At 51.8% G+C, this 21,189-nt stretch overlaps 1 protein-coding gene and 1 pseudogene across 1 annotated transcript; both read left to right on the forward strand.

Annotated features, from left to right (window-relative positions):
• The first annotated feature begins 6,860 nt into the window (after positions 1-6,860).
• LOC124514413 (actin-4-like) lies at positions 6,861-14,562 on the forward strand (annotated as a pseudogene).
• Positions 14,563-17,471: 2,909 nt separating this feature from the next.
• NPPB (natriuretic peptide B) lies at positions 17,472-18,951 on the forward strand. The gene is made up of 3 exons (XM_047083059.1): positions 17,472-17,692; positions 17,924-18,179; positions 18,757-18,951. Exons 1-3 carry the CDS (start codon positions 17,567-17,569, stop codon positions 18,771-18,773), a joined length of 399 nt encoding a protein of 132 aa, XP_046939015.1. The 5' UTR covers positions 17,472-17,566; the 3' UTR covers positions 18,774-18,951.
• Positions 18,952-21,189: the final 2,238 nt, after the last annotated feature.

The following is a 21,189-nucleotide window of genomic DNA, read 5'->3' on the forward strand; positions in this document are numbered from 1 at the left end:
AGGGCGGAGGCGCGCTTTGCAGGGACATTTGCAAGAATGGCGGTGAGAAGAGAGACAGAGATGAATCTTGCTTCCCCCCTCCCCCCACCCTCCCACTGCTTGCCTTGGAAGATTTAAGCATGTGTTTGCAGTTTCAAAGCTGATGCCTGCTGGCTGCGAGTTATTTTATTGTATTATATTTTGCTAGATTTTTATCGATTAAAAAAAGTTTTTTTTTAATGTTTGTTTATTGTTGAGAGAGAGGGAGCAGGAGGGGGCAGGGCAGGGTGGTGGTGGTGGGGGGACGGAGGATACGAAGCAGGCCTTGCACTGACAGCACACAGCCCGAGGGGGGGCTCAAACTCAACTAATGGGGGGATCATGACCTGAGCCGAGGTCCAAAGCCCGACCCACTGAGCCACCCAGGTGCCCCTACAAGTTATTTTAAAAGGAGTGGGGTGTTGGAGCACCTGGGTGGCTCAGTCAGTTAAGTGTCCCACTCTTGGTTTAGGCTCAGGTCATGATCTCACAGTTTGTGAGATTGAGCCCTGTGTCGGGCTCTGTGCTGACAGCGTGGAGCCTGCTTGGCATTCTCCCTCCCTCTCTCTCTGCCCCACCCCCACTCCTGCTCTCTCTCTCTTTCAAAATAAATACATAAGTAAACTGAAAAAAATAAAAGGGGTGGGGGTGCCGGGATGCACTGGCAGGGAAAGGAGGAGGGGAGCAGGAGAAGGGGGAAAGGGCAGGGAACCGCATGAGGACCAGAATCCCGGCTCCTTCCCACTTCCGCTGCCCCTGCGGTTGTCCTCCCTGCCTTCACTCTTACTGTCCGGAAGCTACAGGAACCAAGAACCGTGCTGGCTCAGAACGACGCAACGCTCATGGTTCTGGAAGTCAGAAGTCCAAAATCTGTATCACCGGGCTAAAGTCAAGGTGTGGGAGGGTCACACTCCCTCGGGAGGCCCTGGGGACAGTCCATTCCCTACATCTTCCAGCTCCTGGTGGCTGCTGTCCCTTGGCTCATGGCGCATCGCTCTGGCCTCTGCCTGGGAGGTCACGCGGCCTTCTTCCATTCCGCCTGGGCCAAGTCCCCCTCCGCCTCCCTCTTACAAGGGTACCTGTGACTGCGTTTTGGGCCCACTTGGATGATCCAAGCTAATCTCCCTACCTCAACACCCTTAATTTAGTCACATCTGGAAAGTCCTCTGGTGGCCAGGTAGGGTGACACTCACAGGTTGCAGGGATTCGTCTGTGGACATCTTTTCGAGGCCTTTAATTAGTCTTTCTCACCCTTGCTCCTCCAGCCTGCTGGCTTTCTGCTGTTCCTCAAACACAGCACCCCTTCCCTCCTCAAGGCCTGGCCTCTTTTCCTGCTGCCTGGATCACTCTTCCCTGGAATCTTGGCTTCTTCTCATTCTTCGGGTCTTGGCTCCAATGTCAGCTCTGTGGAGAGAACTTCCTTAGTCGGCCCCTGTGCCTGGCACACAGTAGGTGCTCAACGCAAAGATGTTGAATAAAAGCAATGGAGAGAAACCCCGTTCTGAGCACCTGAGTCCTGAAGGGGAAACCTGTCTTCCGGAGCCTTGGAACATTCCCTGAGCCTTCCCCAGAGGCCCCTGGGGACTGAGTGGTGGGGGCAGCGGACACTGTGGGCACAATTCACCCACCAGGGGCATTGGGCAAGGCACCTGGCCCTTCTGCACCCCAGCATAATAAAAATACGAGTGAGCATTTATGGAGTGCTGCTCGGCCCCCGGCTCTGCTCATTTCTTCCTCACTGTAAATGACATGATGATTACCTTCAGCGTGTAGAACCGTTCATGACCCCCGCTATGTGCTCAGTGAACATTAGCTTGTCTCCCAGGGCCCCTTAGAGGGCTCCTGGTGTATGTGTGAGCACAGGGAAGAAGAAAGGAAGGAAGGAAAGAAAAGAAGGAAGGAAGGGAAGGAGGGAAGGGAAGGAGGGAGGGAGAGAGGAAAGGAGGAGAAAGAAAGCAGGGAAGAAGGGAAGGAGGAAGGGAGGAAGGGTTGGAGGGAGGAAAGGAGGGAGGAAGGTAAGAAGCTGATCCCGTAACTTGGAACGATGGCTTTACCTCTCTGGGTCTCCGATTCTCTTTCTATTTAAACTGAGGGGTTGGAAATGGGTGATTTTAGAGCTCCCCATTCATTCATTTGTTTATTTTTGAGGCAAGAGCAGCTGAGCTGTCCTGGTGGCATGGGCTCCGTTCTCAGGGCACAAGTGGGCACCTCTGTGCAGCTGGGACCTGAGGCGACAAGGCGGCCGTGTGGTTCTAGAAGGAAAGACTCGCGTCTATGGCCCTCGCCTTGGAGTTGGAAAGAGCAGAACAGACTGGTGGGTCCCCAAGAGCAGGAGTCATCTGTCAATGACCATGAATGCTAAATGACCTTTAGCAGGTTTGGAGTTCTGGCCAAGAGCTGCTTGGCATCATGCAACCAAAACGATCCTCTTGAGATGACCACAGTGGTTGCTGAAGAACGGAAAAGCTGTCGGTCGGCTTTATCCCTAAGTGTCCCCACCTGGGGACATTCTTGTCACTTTCCTCCCTCATCAGAGTTTCCTCTCAGGGGGCAAGTGCCTGACAGCCCCCCGACCCCCCGCAACAGAGCAGTGGAGTGGGGCAGGACTTCCTGTCCTGTTCACAGGTTGTACCCCTGGAAGGATCCACACTTCCATGGGGAGTTGTCTCTCTGGCCTCCAGTTCGGGTGTGGGCAGTGGGAGGTGAGCACGTCAGCCTCCCAGGAATCACTTTGTATGTGGAGGGGGGGAATCTCTGGGTGTTGGGGTCACACAATTAGAGCGAGATGGATAAAAGCTGAACCTCGGTTGTGTCACTTTGCTGTGGGTCGAGACCAAATGACTTAGCAGGTTCAGGTCTCCTGCTCTGTGAGGAAGGAAGTCCTATATTCTTTGGTTCCTGTTTGGCCCCAGTGTTAAGGCAGTGTCGCATAGAGTAGACACTCAATAAACAGTTGCCGAAGGGATGAATTATTTCCTTAATTTCCTCATCTATAGAACAGAGATGATAATATCTACCTGTATTATAGTATTACCTGTATTAGTTAGCTGTTGCTGTGTAACAAAGTAGCCCAAACTTAATGACTTAAGAAAATAGGGGGCACCTGGGTGGCTCAGTCAGTTAAGCATCCAACTCTTGATCGTGGCTCAGGTCATGATCTCATGGTTTGTGAGCTAGAGCCCTGTGTCGGGCTCTGTGCTGACAGCTAGGAGCCTGCTTGGGATTCTCTGTCCCTCTCTGTCTGCCCCTTCCTTGCTCATGTGCATGGGCACTCTCTCTCTCTGTCTTTCAAAATAAATGAATAAACATTAAAAAAAAAAAAGAAAGAAAAAAGAGGGGGCACCTGGGTGGTTCAGTCAGTTGAGTGTCTGACTTCAGCTCCGGTCATGATCTCATGGTTCATGAGTTCAAGCCCTGCGTCGGGCTTGCTCCTGTCAGCACGGAGCCCACTTTGGATCTCCTGCCACCCCCACCCACTCCTTCCCACAGAGCCCGATGTGGGGCTCGAACACATGAACTGTGAGATCATGACCTGAGCTGAAGTCAGATGCTTAACCGACTGAGCCACCTGGGTGCCCCTACATATATTATTTCATTTAATCTTTCAATCACCCCCTGAGGTAGGTGCTGCTAATATAGACGGGCAAAGGGAGGCTAAAGTGGTTTGCCCAAGATACACAGTTAGCACTTGGTTATCAATCGCTGTGTAGTAAATCACCCCAGAATTCAGTGGCTTAAAATGACAGCACTCATTTTATTCTGTCTTAGGGTTTCTGTGGGCCGAGAGTTTGGGAAGGGCTTGTGTGGTTTCTGACTCAGGGTCTTGGATGCTACCGCAGACAGGCAGTGGCTGGAGCTGGGGCAGGTGGGGCTGGCCTGGCGTTTCTCTCTCTTCGTGGGGCTTCAGGGCTTCTCCAGGTGGGCTGCTCTGGGCTTCCTCATGGCATGGTGGCCTCAAGGCAGTGGGACTCCTCACATGCTGACTCTGGCCTCCAGCACAAGCGATCTGCTGAGCAAAGCAAAAGCTGCTTCACTTTCCAAGACTTAGCCTGAGAGGTCGGTGTGACTTCTGCCATAACCATGAGCCTGCCCAGGTTCCAGAGGAGGGAACGTGGTGGACCCTCTTTCGGAGGGAAGGAGAGTTACAGATCCCGTTGTAGGAAGAGCATGTCCCGTGGGAGATCTTGTGGCCATCTGCCACAGAGGGAAGAGGCGGGACTAAACTCCAAATCTCAGGCAGGCTGACTCCCGGAACCCAGACCCTACCTTGTCCTATCAAAGGCTAAGCCCCCCAGAGACCTACGGCATAAACCTAAGGACCCAGGAGCCCAGGCCAAAGACGCTTTTTAAATCCGAGGTGCTTGTGTTCCTTCTTGTGGTGACCACAGCACAGCACCACAGACTGGATGTCTTCAAGCCGCAGAAATTTATTCTCTCCCAGTTCTGGAAGCCGGAAGTCTGAGATGAAGGTGGCGGCAAGGCTGTGCTGTCTCTGAAGGTTCTAGGGGTGGATCTCTCCTTGCCTCTTCCAGCTTCTGGTGGTTGTTGGAAATCCTTGGCTTGTAGACACATGGCTCCTAACTCCTAACTCTGCCTCTGTTTTTAACACTGCTCCCTCCCTCCCTCCCTGTCTGTCTGTATCTGTGTCTCCTCTCTTCTTATAAGGAGACCAGTCATATTGGACTTAGGACCCACCCTATTCCAGTATGATCTCGTCTTAACTAATGACAACTGCAAGGATCCTATTTCCAAATAAAGTCATGTTCTGAGGTTCTGGGAGAACATGAATTTTAAGGGACACAGTTCAACCCAGCACAATGGCCCCTGTCTGATCTTCCTATCACCCCCGACCTACTTTCCCAGCCCCTCACATCATTCCCTTTTAAATGAGGGAACATGGCTCTGACCACGAGGACAGGTCCCCAAACATGTCCCGGAGGATGCAGCTAGCTTCGGAGGGCCTGGAACTCTGAGGCGCCTGGGGACTGCCCCCTTCTCTGGGGAGTAGTGTTGAGGGAGAAGAGCCAACCAGAAGGCCTTGGGTGCCCTGTTCCGGCAGTGGGAGTGTCACAGAGCTCTTTCCCCAGCACGTGGCCCTGCTCCTGCGTGACCCTCCCCAGGCACAGAGTGTTCTCTCCTCAAATAGCTCTCATGTGGAAGTTCCGGGACGGCCATTCATGATCTTGGCCTCACGTGTGCCCCCCCCCCCGCCCCACCCCACTCCAAGCCATTCATGAATGTGACCCTCCGGGCTTGGCCGGCTCCCTCTCCCTCTCCTGTGTCCGTTTCTGTTTTCCACTCCTTCCCTCCCTCCCTGCCCTTCTCCATTTCCAGAGCCTGCAGGATCTAAGCCACGATGTGCTTGTTCTTCAGAGTGACCCCCCCCCCCCCCGGAGTTAGAGGCTGCTGTGTTCACATCGCCCTGGAAGTGAGCAACATCTGCTCGGAGATGTGCCCCGCGCAGCCCTTCCCAGGGACTGCCGTGTGAATGGCGCCCCCTGTAGGCGTGCGCGCAGCAGTAGGGAGCCATTCTCTCCCCGCGTGTAAGGTCTCCTCTTTCGCAGACACCCCCACCACTTTCACGAGGGTCCCTGACTCCGCTCTCTTGGCCCTTGTGACAAAGATTGTCAGCTGCTACGGTCCTGTTGGGGGGCCAGCCCCTCATCAGCATGGAGAGTCCTGAAAATGCTCGTGCTTTCAATTCGGTAACTCTTTCTTGGGCACGTAGCCTAGTAAAATAAAGAAGTGGTTCTCAACCAGGTGGGATTTTGCTCCCCCAGAGGACATTTGGTAATGTCTGGACACACCTTCGGCCTTCATTATTTGCGTGACAGGGACACCACTGGCGTGTGGGGAGTGGACACCGTGGATACTGCTAAGAATCCTACGGTATAGGGGCGCCTGGGTGGCGCAGTCGGTTAAGCGTCCGACTTCAGCCAGGTCACGATCTCGCGGTCCGTGAGTTCGAGCCCCGCGTCGGGCTCTGGGCTCATGGCTCAGAGCCTGGAGCCTGTTTCCAGTTCTGTGTCTCCCTCTCTCTCTGCCCCTCCCCCGTTCATGCTCTGTCTCTCTCTGTCCCAAAAATAAATAAACGTTGAAAAAAAAAAAATTTAAAGAATCCTACGGTACACAGAACAGCCCCCGCCCCCCCCGCCCCTGACCCCGACCAGGAAGGATCTGGCCCCGAATGTCTACATGTTGGAGGATGAGGAACCCACACCGAAAAGGCCAAAAGGCCTACATATGTAAAGGTTTTTATAGCGGCATCATTTAAACTAACGAAAAAGAAGTCTGGGCACTACCTATCAAATTAGAAAATAATGACATTACGAATACAAAATTCAGTGGATTATAAAACGACCATTTAAAAGGATAAGTATGAGGGCGCCTGGGTGGCTCAGTCGGTTAAGCATCCGACTTCAGCTCAGGTCACGATCTCACGGTCCGTGAGTTCGAGCCCCGCGTCGGGCTCTGTGCTGACAGCTCGGAGCCTGGAGCCTGCTTCAGATTCTGTGTCTCCCTCTCTCTGACCCTCCCCGGTTCATGCTCTGTCTCTGTGTCAAAAATAAACATTGAAAAAAAATTTAAAAGAATAAATATGACAGCTCTTTAGCTATATTGAGAACTATATGAAAACTTATGTATAGGAATGTTATAGATAATTGTATGTACAAATGCCTCAAATGATCGAGCAGAGTTACTGGATGGCCCAACCATTCCACTCCTAGGTATATACACAAGAGAGGTGAAACAGTACAGCCTCACGAAAACTTGTGCGTGAATGTTCACGGTGGTATTGTTGACGATAGCCTAACAGCGGAAGTAACTGCAAAGGCGGAAGAATGGAGAAGCACAACGTGAGACGTCCACACAATGGAATATTGTTTGGCCATAAGGAGGAGCGGAGTTCTCATACAGGCTGCAGCATAGATGAGCCTTGAAAACATTACGCCGTGTGAAAAAAGCCAGACACAAGAGGTTACACATTTATGATCTCAATTTATATGAAAAATCCAGAGTAGGTAAATCTATGGAGACAGGAAGATTAGTGGTTGCCTGGGGCTGGCGTCAGGGGGGAGGGGATAATGGCTGAAGGGCATGGAGGTGTTTTTTTTCTGAGGGGACGAAAATACTCTAGAATTGCCTATGATGACTGCATCTATCTGCGAGTATACTAGAAGCTATTGAATTACGTGCTTTCTTTTTTTTAAATATTTATTTTTGAGAGAGAGAGAGAGAGAGAGAGATAGCACGAGCAGGGAAGGAGAAGAGAGAGAGGGAGAGAGAGAATCCGAAGCAGGCTCCAGGCTCTGAGCTGGCAGCACGGAGCCGGACGCGGGGCTCGAACCCACGATCTGCGAGATCATGACCCGGGCATAAAACAAGAGTCTGATGCTTAACTTACTGAGCCACCAGGGTGCCCCACAAACAGACATATTTGCGTATCTCTGGGTTAACACGTGTCTAAGGAGGCCTCTTCCATGTGTCCAGACCTGTGCCAGCCATTCCAGATATAAAATGGGTAAGTCTGACCCGTGCCCTATGCAGCTCCCACCCCGGCAGGGAAAACAGACAGCCGCTGAATAATTCCGCTATAGTATCAGGAGCCTGTCAATGGAGGTCCGCACCAGATTCTCTGGGAGGCACAGGGGAAGGAAGAAATACAACTCCTAGCGTCTTCTGGGACAGTCATTCATGATCTGGGTCTCGGGTGAACACTCTGCTCCAAGCCATTCGTGAGGGGGACGGTAGGGGGAGGGTATGGTTGGCGGGATCAAAGCCAGCATCCCAGCATCATAGAAAACATGATGCCAAGCTGAGCAGAGCTTTCCAGATGGAGGAAGCAGCCACAGTGTGAAGGGCTAGGGTCTCAAGGACTGCCGGTCCGTCGGTTCAGGGCGTGTAGGTATAAAGACTGTGCCCAGAGGGGAAGTGGAAAGCGAGTTGGGGCACACCATGAGGGACTCGGGAGGCAGGCCAAGGCGTTAGGTGAGCAGAGAACGTGGGACAGTAAGACCGACATTTGGCGGTGGGGTTGGGGGGGTTGCGTTACGGAGAATGGCGGTCTCCCAAAAGATCTGTCCACGTCCTGACCCCTGAGAATGTAAACTTGCTTGGAAAGAGGGCCTCTGGAGATGCAATGAAATTAAAGATCTTGAGATGAAGTCATCCCAGATACGAGGTGGGCCCGATGTCCAATGACAGGTTATCCTTATAAAAGAAAGAGTGGGGCACCTGCGTGTCTCAGTCGGTTAAGGGTCCGACTCTTGATTTTGGCTCAGGTCACGATCTCATGGTTTGTGAGTTCGAGCCCTGTGTCAGGCTCTATGCTGACAGCACAGGGCCTGCTTGGGATTCTTTGTCTCTCTGCCTCTCTCTGTCTCAAAAATAAATGCACAGGAGTGCCTGGGTGGCTCAGTCGGTGAGCTGTCTGCCTTTGACTCAGGTCATGATCTCACGGTTCTTGAGTTTGAGCCGCGCGTGGGGCTCTCTGCTGTCAGTGCAGAGCTCACTTTGGATCCTCTGTCCCCCCGGCCCCCACCCCGCTCTCTGCCCTTGCCCTGCTCGTACTGTCTCTCTTTCTCTCTCAAAAACAAAAATAAGCAAATAAATAAAAACTTAAAGGGGCGCCTGGGTGGCGCAGTCGGTTAAGCATCCGACTTCAGCCAGGTCACGATCTCGCGGTCCGGGAGTTCGAGCCCCGCGTCGGGCTCTGGGCTCATGGCTCAGAGCCTGGAGCCTGTTTCCGATTCTGTCTCCCTCTCTCTCTGCCCCTCCCCCGTTCATGCTCTGTCTCTCTCTGTCCCAAAAATAAATAAACGTTGGAAAAAATAAAATAAAATAAAATAAATAAAAACTTAAAAAAAAACATTTGGAAAAAGAGAGAGGGTTTGAGACACAGACAGACACAGAGGGGACAAGGTGACGCGAAGACAGAGGCAGAGATACATTTATAAGCGAAAGAGCACCTGGAGCTGGAAGCATCCTGGGAGGATCCTCCTCTAGAACCTTCTGAGGGAGCGTGGCCTAGCCAACACTTTGATTCTGGACCTCCCGCCTCCAGAACGCTGAGAAAACTCCTGATGTTTTAAGCTGGTTAGTTTGTGGTAATTTTTAAAAAGTGTTTATTTTTGAGGGGGGTGAGGGGCAGGAGAGAGGGAGAGACAGAGAATCCCAAGCAGCTGTCAGCACGGAGCCCACTGTGGGGCTCGAACTCATGAACCACAGGATCATGACCTGAGCCAAAGTCAGACGCTCAACCGACTGAGCCACCCAGGCGCCCCCCGGGTGGTAATTTGTAATGGCATCTCTGGGAACGTGAGGGCGGCACTTTCCTTCCTACCGCCTTACGGGGGTGTCCTTGAGGCTGGAGACCAGGCCTTGTTCCGGGGGAAGCCTCGCTGCTGAGCCTACTGCTAAGGGCTGGTCGGAGACCAGGAACCACACCAGTTATTTTAACAGAGAGAATTTAATGTATAAACTTGTTAACGAGGCGCTGAGAATCTGAAAAGGCAAACAGAGAATGCTAGGTATCAGAGAGGGGGGAAGCTGCTAGAAGGAGATACTCACCCCCTTGCCCCGCTAGGGTAACGCAGGGGGCCCGTAGGAATGCTTCAAACTTAGCAGCTTGGAGGAGGAGCCCCAGGGTCCCAGCCTGATGAGGAGAAGCAGAAAAGGAGGTGTTTGGGGTCAGCTCCCCGGAACAGGCAGGGCCACACTTAGAGGGAGGCAGAGCACGTCCTCTCTGACCTGAAACCCTCCGACGGCCCCCATCTCACTCGAGCTAAGGTTAGCCAAGGTCTTAACCAGAAGGCTGTGCACTGTGGAAACATCACTACCTCTCTGAGCCCATTTCTTTCTCCTCCTCCTCTTCCTCCTCCCCCTCCTCCTCCTCCTTCTTCTAAAGTCTATCCATGTATTTTGAGAGAGAACACACAAGTGGGGGAAGGGCACAGAGAGAGGGAATCCCAAGCAGGCTCCACCCTGTCAGCGCAGAGCCTGGCGTGGGTCTCAGTCTCATGACTGTGAGATCACGACCTGAACCGAAATCAAGAGTCAGCTGCTTAACTGACTGAGCCCCCCCAGGCGCCCTGCCTCTGAGCCCATTTCTTATCACTCCCTCCACTCCCCGCGCTGGCCTGTTAGCCATTCTCCGACGTGCCAGATTCACTGTAGGGCCTCTGCACTGGCTGTTCCTTCGTCCGGCCCGTGCTTGTTCGAGACTGTCAACACTTCTGCCGTGGTTGTGGCCATCCAGGCCGTGCTGTCCCTGTAGATCTTTGGCTGCACCACTGGTACTGTCCTGGGCTCTGGAGATGGGGTCACCCACACTGCACACCTGCCCAGGCCACCCTGCGTCCGGACCTGGCTGCCCAAGACATGATGAATTACCTCATGAACGTCCTCTTGGAGCATGGCTACAGCTTTAGCACAGTGCCCGAGTGGGAAATCATGTATGACGTCACAGAGATGATGTGCTATGTCACCTTGGACTTGGAGCGGGAGCTGGCCAGCAGCCTGTCATCCTCCTCCCTGGAGAAAAGCAATGAGCTGCCCACAGGTGGGGATCACCATCAGCCCTGCCCCGAGGCGCTCTTTCAGCCCTCCCTCCTGGGGAATCCTGGAGACCTCCTTCAACTCCATCACGAAGTTGTCATGACACTGACATCCGGAAGGACCTCTTTGCTGACACGGTGCTGCCTGGTGGGGCCACCACTTTTCTGGTTGTCATTTCCGTCTTGCTGGCCCGATGCGGCTGGGAGAGTCTGAGCCTTAGGACCCACTTTCCTTTCTTTCTTAAAAAAAATTTTTTTAATGTTTATTTATTTTTGAGGGGGTGGGGAGGGGCAGAGAGAGGGAGACACAGAATCCGAAGCAGGCTCCAGGCTCTGAGCTGTCAGCACAGAGCCCATCGTGGAGCTTGAACTCACGAAACACGAGGTCATGACCTGGGCTGAAGTCAGACATTCAACCAATTGAGCCACCCAGACGCCCCTCTTTTTTTTTTTTTTTTTTTTTTAGATTTTATTTTTAAGTAATCCTTTCAGCCAATATGGGCCTTGAACTCACAACCCCGAGGTCTAGTGTCCTATGCTCCACTGTCTGAGCTAGCCAGGTGCCCCCTGTCTACTTTCCTTTCTTTCTTTTTTTTTTTTTAAAATTTATTTATTTATTTTGAGAGAGAGAGAGAGCACACAAGCAGGGCACGGACAGAGAAAGAGAGATTGAGAAAGAAAGAGAATCCCAAGCAGGCTCCGGTCTGACAGCACAAAACCCAATGCGGGGCTCGATCTCACAAGCTGTGAGATCGTGACCTGAGCCCAGATCAAGAGTCAGATGCTTAACCGACTGAGCCCCCCAGGCGCCCCTCCACTTTGCTTTCTTAACTGATGTTTTCCTTCCAGAATGCCATGGGGTGTTCCTTGCCCTGAGTTGAAAAATGGTTTGCATTTACACCTGTACATTTATTCCTCCTTTTAATTTATGTAAGGTTTTTGTATGCAATTCTCAATTCTTCAAGAGATGACAATAAATTTTGGTGTTCTACTGTCATGTGAGAGCATTAGGCCCCAGCACTACATCATCGCGTGAGGAAAATAAAGTTCTGCAGTAAAGCAGAAAAAAAATTAGTGTCCAGCAACTTTGTCTGCAAAGGCTCCAGACTTTGGGCTGTTACTAAGGGCTGTGATACCTTGTTCTCAAGAAACTTTTCTAAGAAAAAGGTGTGCAGTTTCTTTTGGGGACTGTGTCAGGAAGATTTGGGGCGGAAGTGACAGAAATCGAACTTAAATTGGTCTAGGCACAAAGGTGGGGGGGGCAGATTTACTGGCTCCTATAACTGCAAAGGCTGAAGTAGATTAACTTCGGGCATTTCTGGGTCCAGGAGCTCTAATGATCTCACCGGGGTGTCAGCTAGAGGGACAATATGGTACAGTCCTTCCTGGAGGTGGTGGGAAGGATAAGGCGACCCTTTCAGAACTCTTTTCCCTTATGAGGTTATAGAAATGAGAAATGTAATTTCTATAGAGATAGAAATTACGCTCAGATGCTGCTGGTGAGGCTGGACACGGGATGGGAAGAATTAAGAGCTATTTTCTTCCAGGCTACTGATCTCAGCCTTCCCTCTGATAACCATCAGTTTAGAGATTCACTTCACAGCAAAGAAGAGCTGCACACTCATGAACTCATATGCTGGTTTCCAAAGCACCCCCAACACACACACACACACACACACACACACACACGCACACATGCACGCACACCTGCATTGATGCCACAGCTGTGAAGGATCTGATGGCTCTTCTGCAGATATTTTCTGGCCTTTGGAGAAAGTGTAAAGAGTCACAGAAGATGCAGATACTAGCAGGGGCTGGGAGCCGGCGAGCAGACCTAACCATGAACGAGGGGCAGCTCTCACAGGGCTTTTGCACCTGTGAGAAATCTTCATTTCATTCCTTCATTCTACACAAGGGGGAACAGAGTCCCAGAGCAGAGAAATGACGTGCATAAAAGCCACACCATGAGACAACAGCGGGCAGAGACTTACCACCTGTGAACCCCCTGGACAGTGTGCCTTGCTTCCTCCTTCCCCTTTCCCCGGAGGTCGGTGCTCTCATTGTGCTGCCCTTTCTGGCTGCCCAGGGCTGGAGGTCAGAGTCAGAGGGGAGCTAAGGAGAAGTAGGTCAGCACATTTGCCCCAAACCTTTCCTTGTCTGCGTCTTCTCCCTTCTGACAAGAGCCTAGATGCTATAGATTGAGTGTCTGTGTCCCCCCCCCCCCGACAAATTCATTTGTTGAAACCTATTTCCCCAATGTGAGGGGGTTAGGAGGTGGGACCTTTGGAAGGTGATTAGGTCATGGGGGTGGAGCCCTCACAATGGGATCACTGCCCTTTTAAAAGAGACTCCAGAGAGCTCCTTTGTCCCTTCTGCCAGTTGAGGTTATAGGGCAAAGACAGTGCTTATGAACCAGTAAGAGGGCTCTCACCCAACATGGAATCTACCGGCAGTAGATCAAGAATCTACCAGTCTTGATCTTGGACTTTCCAACTTCTAGAATCATGAGAAATACATTTCTGTTGCTTATAAACCACCCAGTCTATGGTATTTTGCTATAAGGCAGCCCACACTAAGAGACTAGAGGTGGTAGTTGATCAGTTAAGCAGCCCTCAGCTCTGCCCTCCTCATCTTCCTTCTAATGGATAATTCTTTCTTTTGTCTTTTAATGTTTTTATTTATTTTTTGAGACAGAGAGAGAGAGACAGAGCATGAGCAGGGGAGGGGCAGAGAGAGAGAGGGAGACGCAGAATCCGAAGTGGGCTCCAGGCTCCAAGCTGTCAGCACAGAGCCCGACACGGGGCTCGAACCCACAAACCGCGAGATCATGACCTGAGCTGAAGTCGGACGCTTAACCGACTGAGCCACCCAGGCACCCCCGTGGATAATTCTTTCTTATCCTTCAAAGCCTTAGCTCAGTAGTAACTTCTTCGGGAAGCTCCCCCTTTGACTGAGTCTTCCTGCTGTGCTTACAGAGCACACCCAGGACTCTCCAGTGTCGGTGGCCACACGACCCTGGGGAGTCTGTGACTGCATCTTTCTCCCTGCACTGTGCGTTCCCCAAGAGCAGAGCCTGTCTTGTTCATTCTGTGTTCCCACTTCCTAGCAGAAAGCTTAGTTTTGCCTGCACAGTCTCATCCCTCCTCATGACAACCATGTAACACAGACATGAGAAAAGATGAAGAGATGCGCGGTAACTTGCCTGAGATCCCATAAGTAGCAAAAGGTTGAGGTGTTGTTGAATCCAGGCAGTCTGATTTCAGAGTCCGGGCTCCAGACCACGGAGACCCCACGCGTTCAACAAAGGCTTGTTGAATGAATTAAGGGGCTTCTTTCTTTCTCTGTAGCCAGCACCTAGCACCCAAGGTTTGACACTGGTAAGAACCAACATTGCCGCCACAACCACCTTTACGGAAGCTTATTAAGTACCGGGCACTATGCTCGGCATTTTGCGCATACTGGATTAATTGCACGTTACCATTGAAACAAATTGCTGCGAACTTAGTGCCTTAAAATACCAAATTTATGTCCCTACAGTTCTGGAGATCAGAAGCCTGAAGTATGTTTCAATGGGCTAAACTCAAGGTGCTGGCAGGCAGGCCTGTGTTCCTTCTGGAAGCTCTAGGGAAGAATCCATTTCTTTGCTTTTTCTTGCTTCTAGAGGCCAATTGCGCTCATGGCTTCTTCCTCCATCTTCAAAGATGCCAGTAGTAGTGTAGAATCTTCTCTCATACCTGATCTCCATTTCCATCCTTCCATTTTTCTCTCTCTGACCCTGATCCTCCTGCTTCCCTCTTATAAAGACCTTTTTGATTATATTAGCCCCCCCCCCCATAATCCAGGATAATCTTTCTACCTCCAGATCTTTAATCACATAGACAAAGCCCCCTTTACCATATTAAGCAATATATTCACAGTTTCTGGAGACTGGGACATGGACATCTTTGGGGAAAATTGTGCAGTCTACGACATATACCATCTCATTTAACCCTTGTACAGTAATGCTGTGACATGGTGGTACTAGCTCCACTTAATAGGAGTGGAAGATGTGTGGCACACAGGGGGTGCTCATAAGTGTTCGTGGGGATGATCTGGTGTGACAGCTGATTGATAATACATTGTTCTTCACTGGACAGAAGGTCCTGAAGGATGTATCCAGTCCTGTGTCTTCCCTAAAATCTTCTCTACAATCCCCCCGGCCCACCCCGGGGCAGGTGGAGGCTCCGTCAGAGTCCTTAGCACTTAATTGTTTCCCTGGCCTGACTCTTCTCCCAGTGAGATCACTATCTCCTTCAGGGAAATTGTATTCCTAATTCTTTGTCTCTTCCCATGATGCCCTGGGCTTTTCACAGACTTCATTTTCTCTCTTGTAGTCCTTGAAAGGAGGGAGTATGTGTCCATTTTGCAGAAGAGCAAAGTAAGGCTCAGGTTACATGCAGGGTCATTTCTTTTTTTTTTAGCGTTTTATTTATTTTTGAGAGAGACAGAGACAGAGACAGAGTACAAGTGGGGGAGGGGCAGAGAGAGAGGGAGACACAGAATCTGAAGCAGGCTCCAGGCCCTGAGCTGCCAGCACAGAGCCCGACGCGGGGCTCGAACTCATGAACTGAGAGATCATGACCTGAGCTGAAGTCGGATGCTTAACCGACTGAGCCACCCAGGCGCCCTGGGTCATTTCTTGATAGATGCTGGTTGATGGACTCTGTCTTGCTTCCAACTCTTTACTTCTTTTTTTTTTTTAAACGTTTATTTATTTTTGAGACAGAGAGAGACAGAGCATGAATGGGGGAGGGTCAGAGAGAGAGGGAGACACAGAATCCGAAACAGGCTCCAGGCTCTGAGCTGTCAGCACGGAGCCCGACGCGGGGCTCGAACTCATGGACCGTGAGATCGTGACCTGAGCTGAAGTCGGACGCTTAACCGACTGAGCCACCCAGGCGCCCCCCAACTCTTTACTTCTAACGTCAGCATGAGGGACTCTACATTCTCAGCAGCCTCTGACCCTCTGACTCAGCTCTGCCACTTGACTGGATTTTGTTTTCTCTTTCACTTTCACTTAATCTCTGGATATTCTTCCTGTGGTGTATGTACACACACACACACACACACACACACACACTCCGGCCCCCAGAATCTTCCCAGGACTGGCATCTTTATGGAGCTCTTACCCCTTGTCCCCCCATCTTCATCTGTAAAATGGTCATCTTAGCCACACTTTACATCCTTTTTTTTGCACACAGCCACCAACTTACACATCCCTCATGGCACAGCTTTCTCTACCTTTGGAAATGACAATGAATTAATCTACTTTTAGTAGAAACCCCTTGCAATCACCCTGGCGGTGATTAAGAGGGTCAGGTCTGGAATCAGACTGCCTGGGTTGGAACCCAAGCTTTCCTAGTCATTAACTAAGAAAGCATATTAATTCCTCTGAGCTCTGTTTCCTCACTTTTTAAAAAATAAGTATGTTTGTTTGTTTGTTTGTTTATAGAGCACAAACAGGGGAGAGCAGAGAGAGAGAGAGAGAGAATCCCAAGCAGGGATTCAGAGTAGAGCCTGACGCGGGGCTCGAACCCACAAACTGTGAGATCATGACCTGAGCCGAATCAAGTCGGATGCTTAACCGACTGACCCACCCAGGTGCCCCTGTTCCCTCATTTAAAAAATGAAAAACAATAAACAGTATTTTTCTCACATATCTGGCAGATGCTATTTTTTGAAGGTAAGATTTGTTTAGAGGTCACTGCTTCTGCCCCTTGCTGCCTTTTCTCCATCACCCATACCCCATTCTCTCATCGTGCTGCTTGTCAACACAAGGCATCTGGAAGGGGTGGTGACATCAGTCATGTACGCTTGGGGGGGGGGTGGTTAATCTGCTGTGTCTCTTCTCAGGGCCATTTTTCCTTGCAGCCTCATTTGCAATCACAGATGGGAGGTCCAGACCATCTGCTAATGGGAATTAGGTCACGGATGGTCAGATGAGGGAGGCACTGGGGAGGGGCACTCCTCATACCTGTAGTGTCCCACCAAATAGATAACCATCTTCCAGTCATCCTTGCTTTTTTCCATCACGTGTTGGCTTGGTGGGGGAGAGGAAGTGTTGGCACCTGGAGGAGGTTTGATAGAAGGCATTCCTGGATGACTTCATCTCTGGGCCTTGCCTCTCAAAATTCCAGCCAAATCAGTTCTACCGTTTAAGGGATGGAAGCAGGGTCAGCATTCCAGAAGTTCCTTGTCATACCCAGGCTTTTAATCAGATGCTACTGGAGAATTAGCATCCTAGTGCAGGCAGTTGTGAGAGGGTGGGGAGGGGTCTCAAAGGTCCCTGCTGCATGCTTGTTTTTCCGGCCAGACTTGGGTTGAGGAGAGCGAGACCTCTTGGTTGAGTTTGCTCAGAACCATCAGAACCACGGACAGCGGTCAGGGTGCCCTGAAGACCCGCAGCGGCGCAGGGTGCAGAGAGCCGACCCCGTGCCGAGTTACAGGCAGGCGAGGGGAGGGAAGACGCGCTCCGGTGGCGGGGGGGTTGGCTGGGACTGTTCTGGCTCTGAGTCACCCCGTGCGCCCCGCACTTGCGTCGTGGGGCCTCGGAACGCTGGAGTTGTGTCTGCCCTCTCCGAGAATGGTTGGGGGTGGGGAGGAGAGGCCCTGGGAGTTTTGCAGGAAAGGAGGCAGCGCGAGGCGAAGGACCTGTTGGTGTCCCCCGCGCGCTCCCGCCCCCCGGCCGGGCCCATTGCTATACAAGGCCTGCTCTCCCCAGCATCCACCCCCAGCGAGTATGGTCGCAGGCGCGGAGGGGTACATTCCCCCGCCCTGAGCTCAGCGTGCCGGAATGCGGCCGATAAATCAGAGATAACCCCAGGCCCGGGATAAAAGGCCGAGGTTGTCCCAGGATCCGGGAGAGCGTCCGCCGGCCTCTGGGAGGTGAGACGTGACCCGGAACACAGCGCAGAGGCAGCGGCAGCGGCAACGATCTCTTTCTCTCCGGTGACATGGACCCCAAGACGGCGCTGCTCCGGGCCCTCCTGCTCCTCCTGTTCTTGCACCTGTCGCCACTAGGAGGTCGCTCCCACCCGCTGGGCGGCCCCGGCCCCGCCTCAGAAGCGTCCGCAATACAGGTGAGAGAGCTTCAGCCTGCGAAAAGGCTGCTGTGGGTAGCAGCAGTTGAACGGGTCCTGAGCTGTTGTCCCAAAAGGTCTAATTCTAGCGAATTAGTGATAAGGGATTAGAAAGCAACCGGATTGGGTGCCAGGACCCCTACCTAAGGTGGTTGGTTCATCTCAGCTCCGTCTAGGGCCGTTTGGCCAGGTGCGGGTTGCTGAGGCTGGGGCTGTCCCCACGCATTGCAGGAGCTGCTGGACGGTCTGCGGGACACAGTTTCAGAGCTGCAGGAAGCCCAGATGGCCCTGGGACCCCTCCAGCAGGGCCACAGCCCCGCAGAATCCTGGGAGGCCCAGGAGGAACCCCCTGCGCGGGTCCTTGCGCCCCGTGACAATGTCCTCCCGGCCCTGAGACGACTAGGCAGTTCCAAGATGATGCGTGATTCAAGGTGCTTTGGCCGGAGGCTGGACCGGATTGGCTCCCTCAGTGGCCTGGGCTGCAATGGTAAGCCCCCTCCCTGCCAGCTTGATCCCCCTGCCCCACTCCTATGGGTCCCACCTTCGGAACCACTTCTGGGTTTATTGTCTCTGGGAACCAATTCTGAGAAAAAGACACTTGGGGTTTACTCTCTCTTGCTGACAGTGCTTAGGGCCAAGGGGCGCCTTTCTGGAAATATTAAATGTGGACATCATTCGTTACTATGTCCACGAGTCCCTACCCACCTTCTCTTGCCTCTCTGACCAAAAGGGGCAGAGTCGCCTTAGGATGGAATCCAGTCATTCTCTGGCTGCCTCTCCTTGGAACAGAAAGAGTCCTAAACGTTTTCCTCCTGGTTTCCCCCAGCCTGTCTATAGCCTCAAAGGCAGAGGACGGGATCACCAGGGCAGCAATAATTTCCAGTTTACAGATGAGGAGACTGAGGTCCAGAGAGATGGATTATTCTAAAGCCTCAAACACCCAGATCAGCCGAGGATGGGGGGGGTGGTGGTGGTGGCAGGGATCACACCCAGTGTGGGGAAGCTCAGATCCTGCCTCAGTTTCCCACCTGACGCTGTCATCACCCTTTCTCCCCCCCACACAGTGCTGAGAAGGCATTAAGAGGAAGTGCTGATGCAGACATCTGCGTCTGATTCTTCATCAACTCCCTGAGCCCCTTTGAAGCAATTCTTATTTATTTATTTTTATTTATTTATTTATTGTGATTGTTTTATATAAGATGATTCTTATCTCCGAGCACCCATTTTCCACGGTGAAATAAAGTCAACATTTTATCTTCTTCTTTCGCAACTGATTTGTCCTGGGGCGCCTGGGTGGCTCCGTTGGTCGCGCTTCCTTCCGGATCTTGGTTTCAGCTTGGGTCATGATCTCGCGGTTCGTGAGTTCAAGCTCCGTTGTTGGGCTCTGCGTTTATAGTGCAGAGCCTGCTTGGAATTCTCGCTCTCGCTCTCTCTCTCTGCTCCTCCTTCTCTCTCTCTCTCTCTCTCTCGTAATAAATAAATAAACTTAAAAAATGTTAAAGAAAAGAAACTGATTCGTCTTAGTGCATTAGAAGAAATACATCATTAAAAAAAAAAAAAACCCACACACCAAAAAACCCAAAGCCTTCGTTTTCCTGAAGGTTCTAAAAGTGTCCTAATGGTGGGGTGTGGAGAAGGCATCAGAGCTGGTCAGGTAGGAGTAGGGGCGCCCTGCTTCTCCTGAAGGGTTTTTCTTGTTCTGAAATGTCTACAAATACCTCAACACTCAAGACACTTTGCAGAAACTGCTTTTCAAAGCTGGCGGCTTCTCCCTGGGAGTGCAGATGGGCCCTGAGACGTTCACGCAACACGGGAGTGTGGGTCCGTGTTTCCTCACTAGCTTTCCCTCTGTCTGGAATTCTGCCGTCGGAGACATTCTCCCTGGTGATTGTTTCCTTTAAAGCCCTGAGTTCAATAGCATTTTCATTTCCCCATCCCAGGTGTAGAAGCGTCTGACAAAAGGCCCAGCATTTAGGGTGCCCCTTTTCCGGGGGCTCCACATCTTTACTTCCTCTCTGCTTCAGAGAGAGAAACCTCTCATTTCTAGGGCCGGAAAGGAAACAACCACCAGAGTCATACTGTGTTGTCTTATTCAGGAGGGAGTCCTGATGGTACGCTGCCCTGTACCCCACGGTCCCCCCTTCCCAAGCGCCCTGCCTCTCGAGCATCCCGGGCCACACTCCTTTGCTTTCAGGCTCCCAGGCCTCAGCTCCTGCGGTCCCCTTGCCCAGAATGCCTTTTAGGATGCTAGCTCCGCAGAAGGGACAGGACTGTTCTTATCCCCGTTTGATGGATGAGAAAACTGAGACCCAGAACACCGAAGCCCCCCTACCTGGCCGCATGTGGCCACGGATGCTCTGAGCTCTCCCACTGAGTGGAGAGCCAAGTGACTCTTGAGCCTGTGCCCTCTCCCCGCGCTCCTGGCCTTGAACTTCACTCTCCTGACCTTCCTGCTGTTCTCAGCTAATGTTGCTTCCACCGAGGGGAACCACAAGTAGTAGGTCTCTGTGTCGTTTCTCATGTCAGCCCAGTGTGTGCCAAAGGTTCTGGACAGCCGATGACATCAATTAAGGTTTTTAACATGAGGTTGAGGAGCGAGTTACTTTCTAATAAAACTGTGAGCCACCTTTACCTGGTGTTTCCGACCCAGGGAGTGCAATGAATACTCAGCGTAGTTAACTTTCACAAAGCCCTCATCAGGCACCAGCTACTGTCTCGTTAACTCCTATAGTCCTTGCAACAAACCTCTGAAGACCTCTTACTAACCCTCATTTTAACAGATGGGGAAACTAAGGCACAGAGAGGTGATGTGACTTGCTCAAGATCATGCAGTCAGTAAGTGGCAGAGCCAGGGTTCAGGTCCAGCACCCAGGTCCCTAACCACTGCATCACCCCGTCCCTCCCAAGTCAGTGAAGCAGGTTTGCTGGTGGGAGTAAAATTGCCCTCCTAATGGCATCATTCGGCTCCTCGTTTGGTGAACTGCCGCTGCCCGCTGGTGACCTCTCCCCTCTGCTCAGGTGATGAAGGCGGGCCTTTCCCAGAACATCCACTCCCCAAATCCAGCCAACGCTTCAGGGTTGTTCCCAGTGAGTCTGGCTTCTCCATATGTAGGGCTCAAGTGGGTGGGGTCTGTACATATGATACGTGTGTTACTTGGGTCTTCTCCGCAGGCAAAAGTCTGAGAAAGAGGACCGCAGAGAGAACAGCAAAGGAGCCAAATGTGACCGCTGGAGGATGGGGGTGGGTAGCCCGTGTACTCAGTGGAGGGACCTCTCATTGAGTTCCCCTCGTGTTTGGTGTTTGTGGGGAGCAATGCAAACACGCCCTGTCTATAGATGCCCTTAAAATTCTTTTAAATGTTTATTTTTGAGAGAGAGATAGAGAAAGCATGCAAGAGTGGGGTTCGGCAGAGAGAGGGGAACGGGGGATCCGAAGCGGGCTCTGTGCTGACAGCAGCAAGCCCGATGCGGGACTCCAACTAACCGTGAGATCATGA

The sequence above is a fragment of the Lynx rufus genome, unplaced genomic scaffold, assembly GCF_022079265.1.
Source record: "Lynx rufus isolate CCGP_SWC_20201006 ecotype Redwood Valley unplaced genomic scaffold, mLynRuf1.p SCAF_2, whole genome shotgun sequence".
Classification (NCBI taxonomy): domain Eukaryota; kingdom Metazoa; phylum Chordata; class Mammalia; order Carnivora; family Felidae; genus Lynx; species Lynx rufus.

What these genes read in the sequence shown, in the direction of transcription:
- NPPB (XM_047083059.1), top strand. Translation starts at nt 17,567, where the DNA reads ATGGACCCCAAGACGGCGCTGCTCCGGGCCCTCCTGCTCCTCCTGTTC. An exon ending in CAGAAGCGTCCGCAATACAG is followed by an intron (nt 17,693 to 17,923) that starts GTGAGAGAGCTT and finishes CACGCATTGCAG; the next exon opens with GAGCTGCTGGACGGTCTGCG.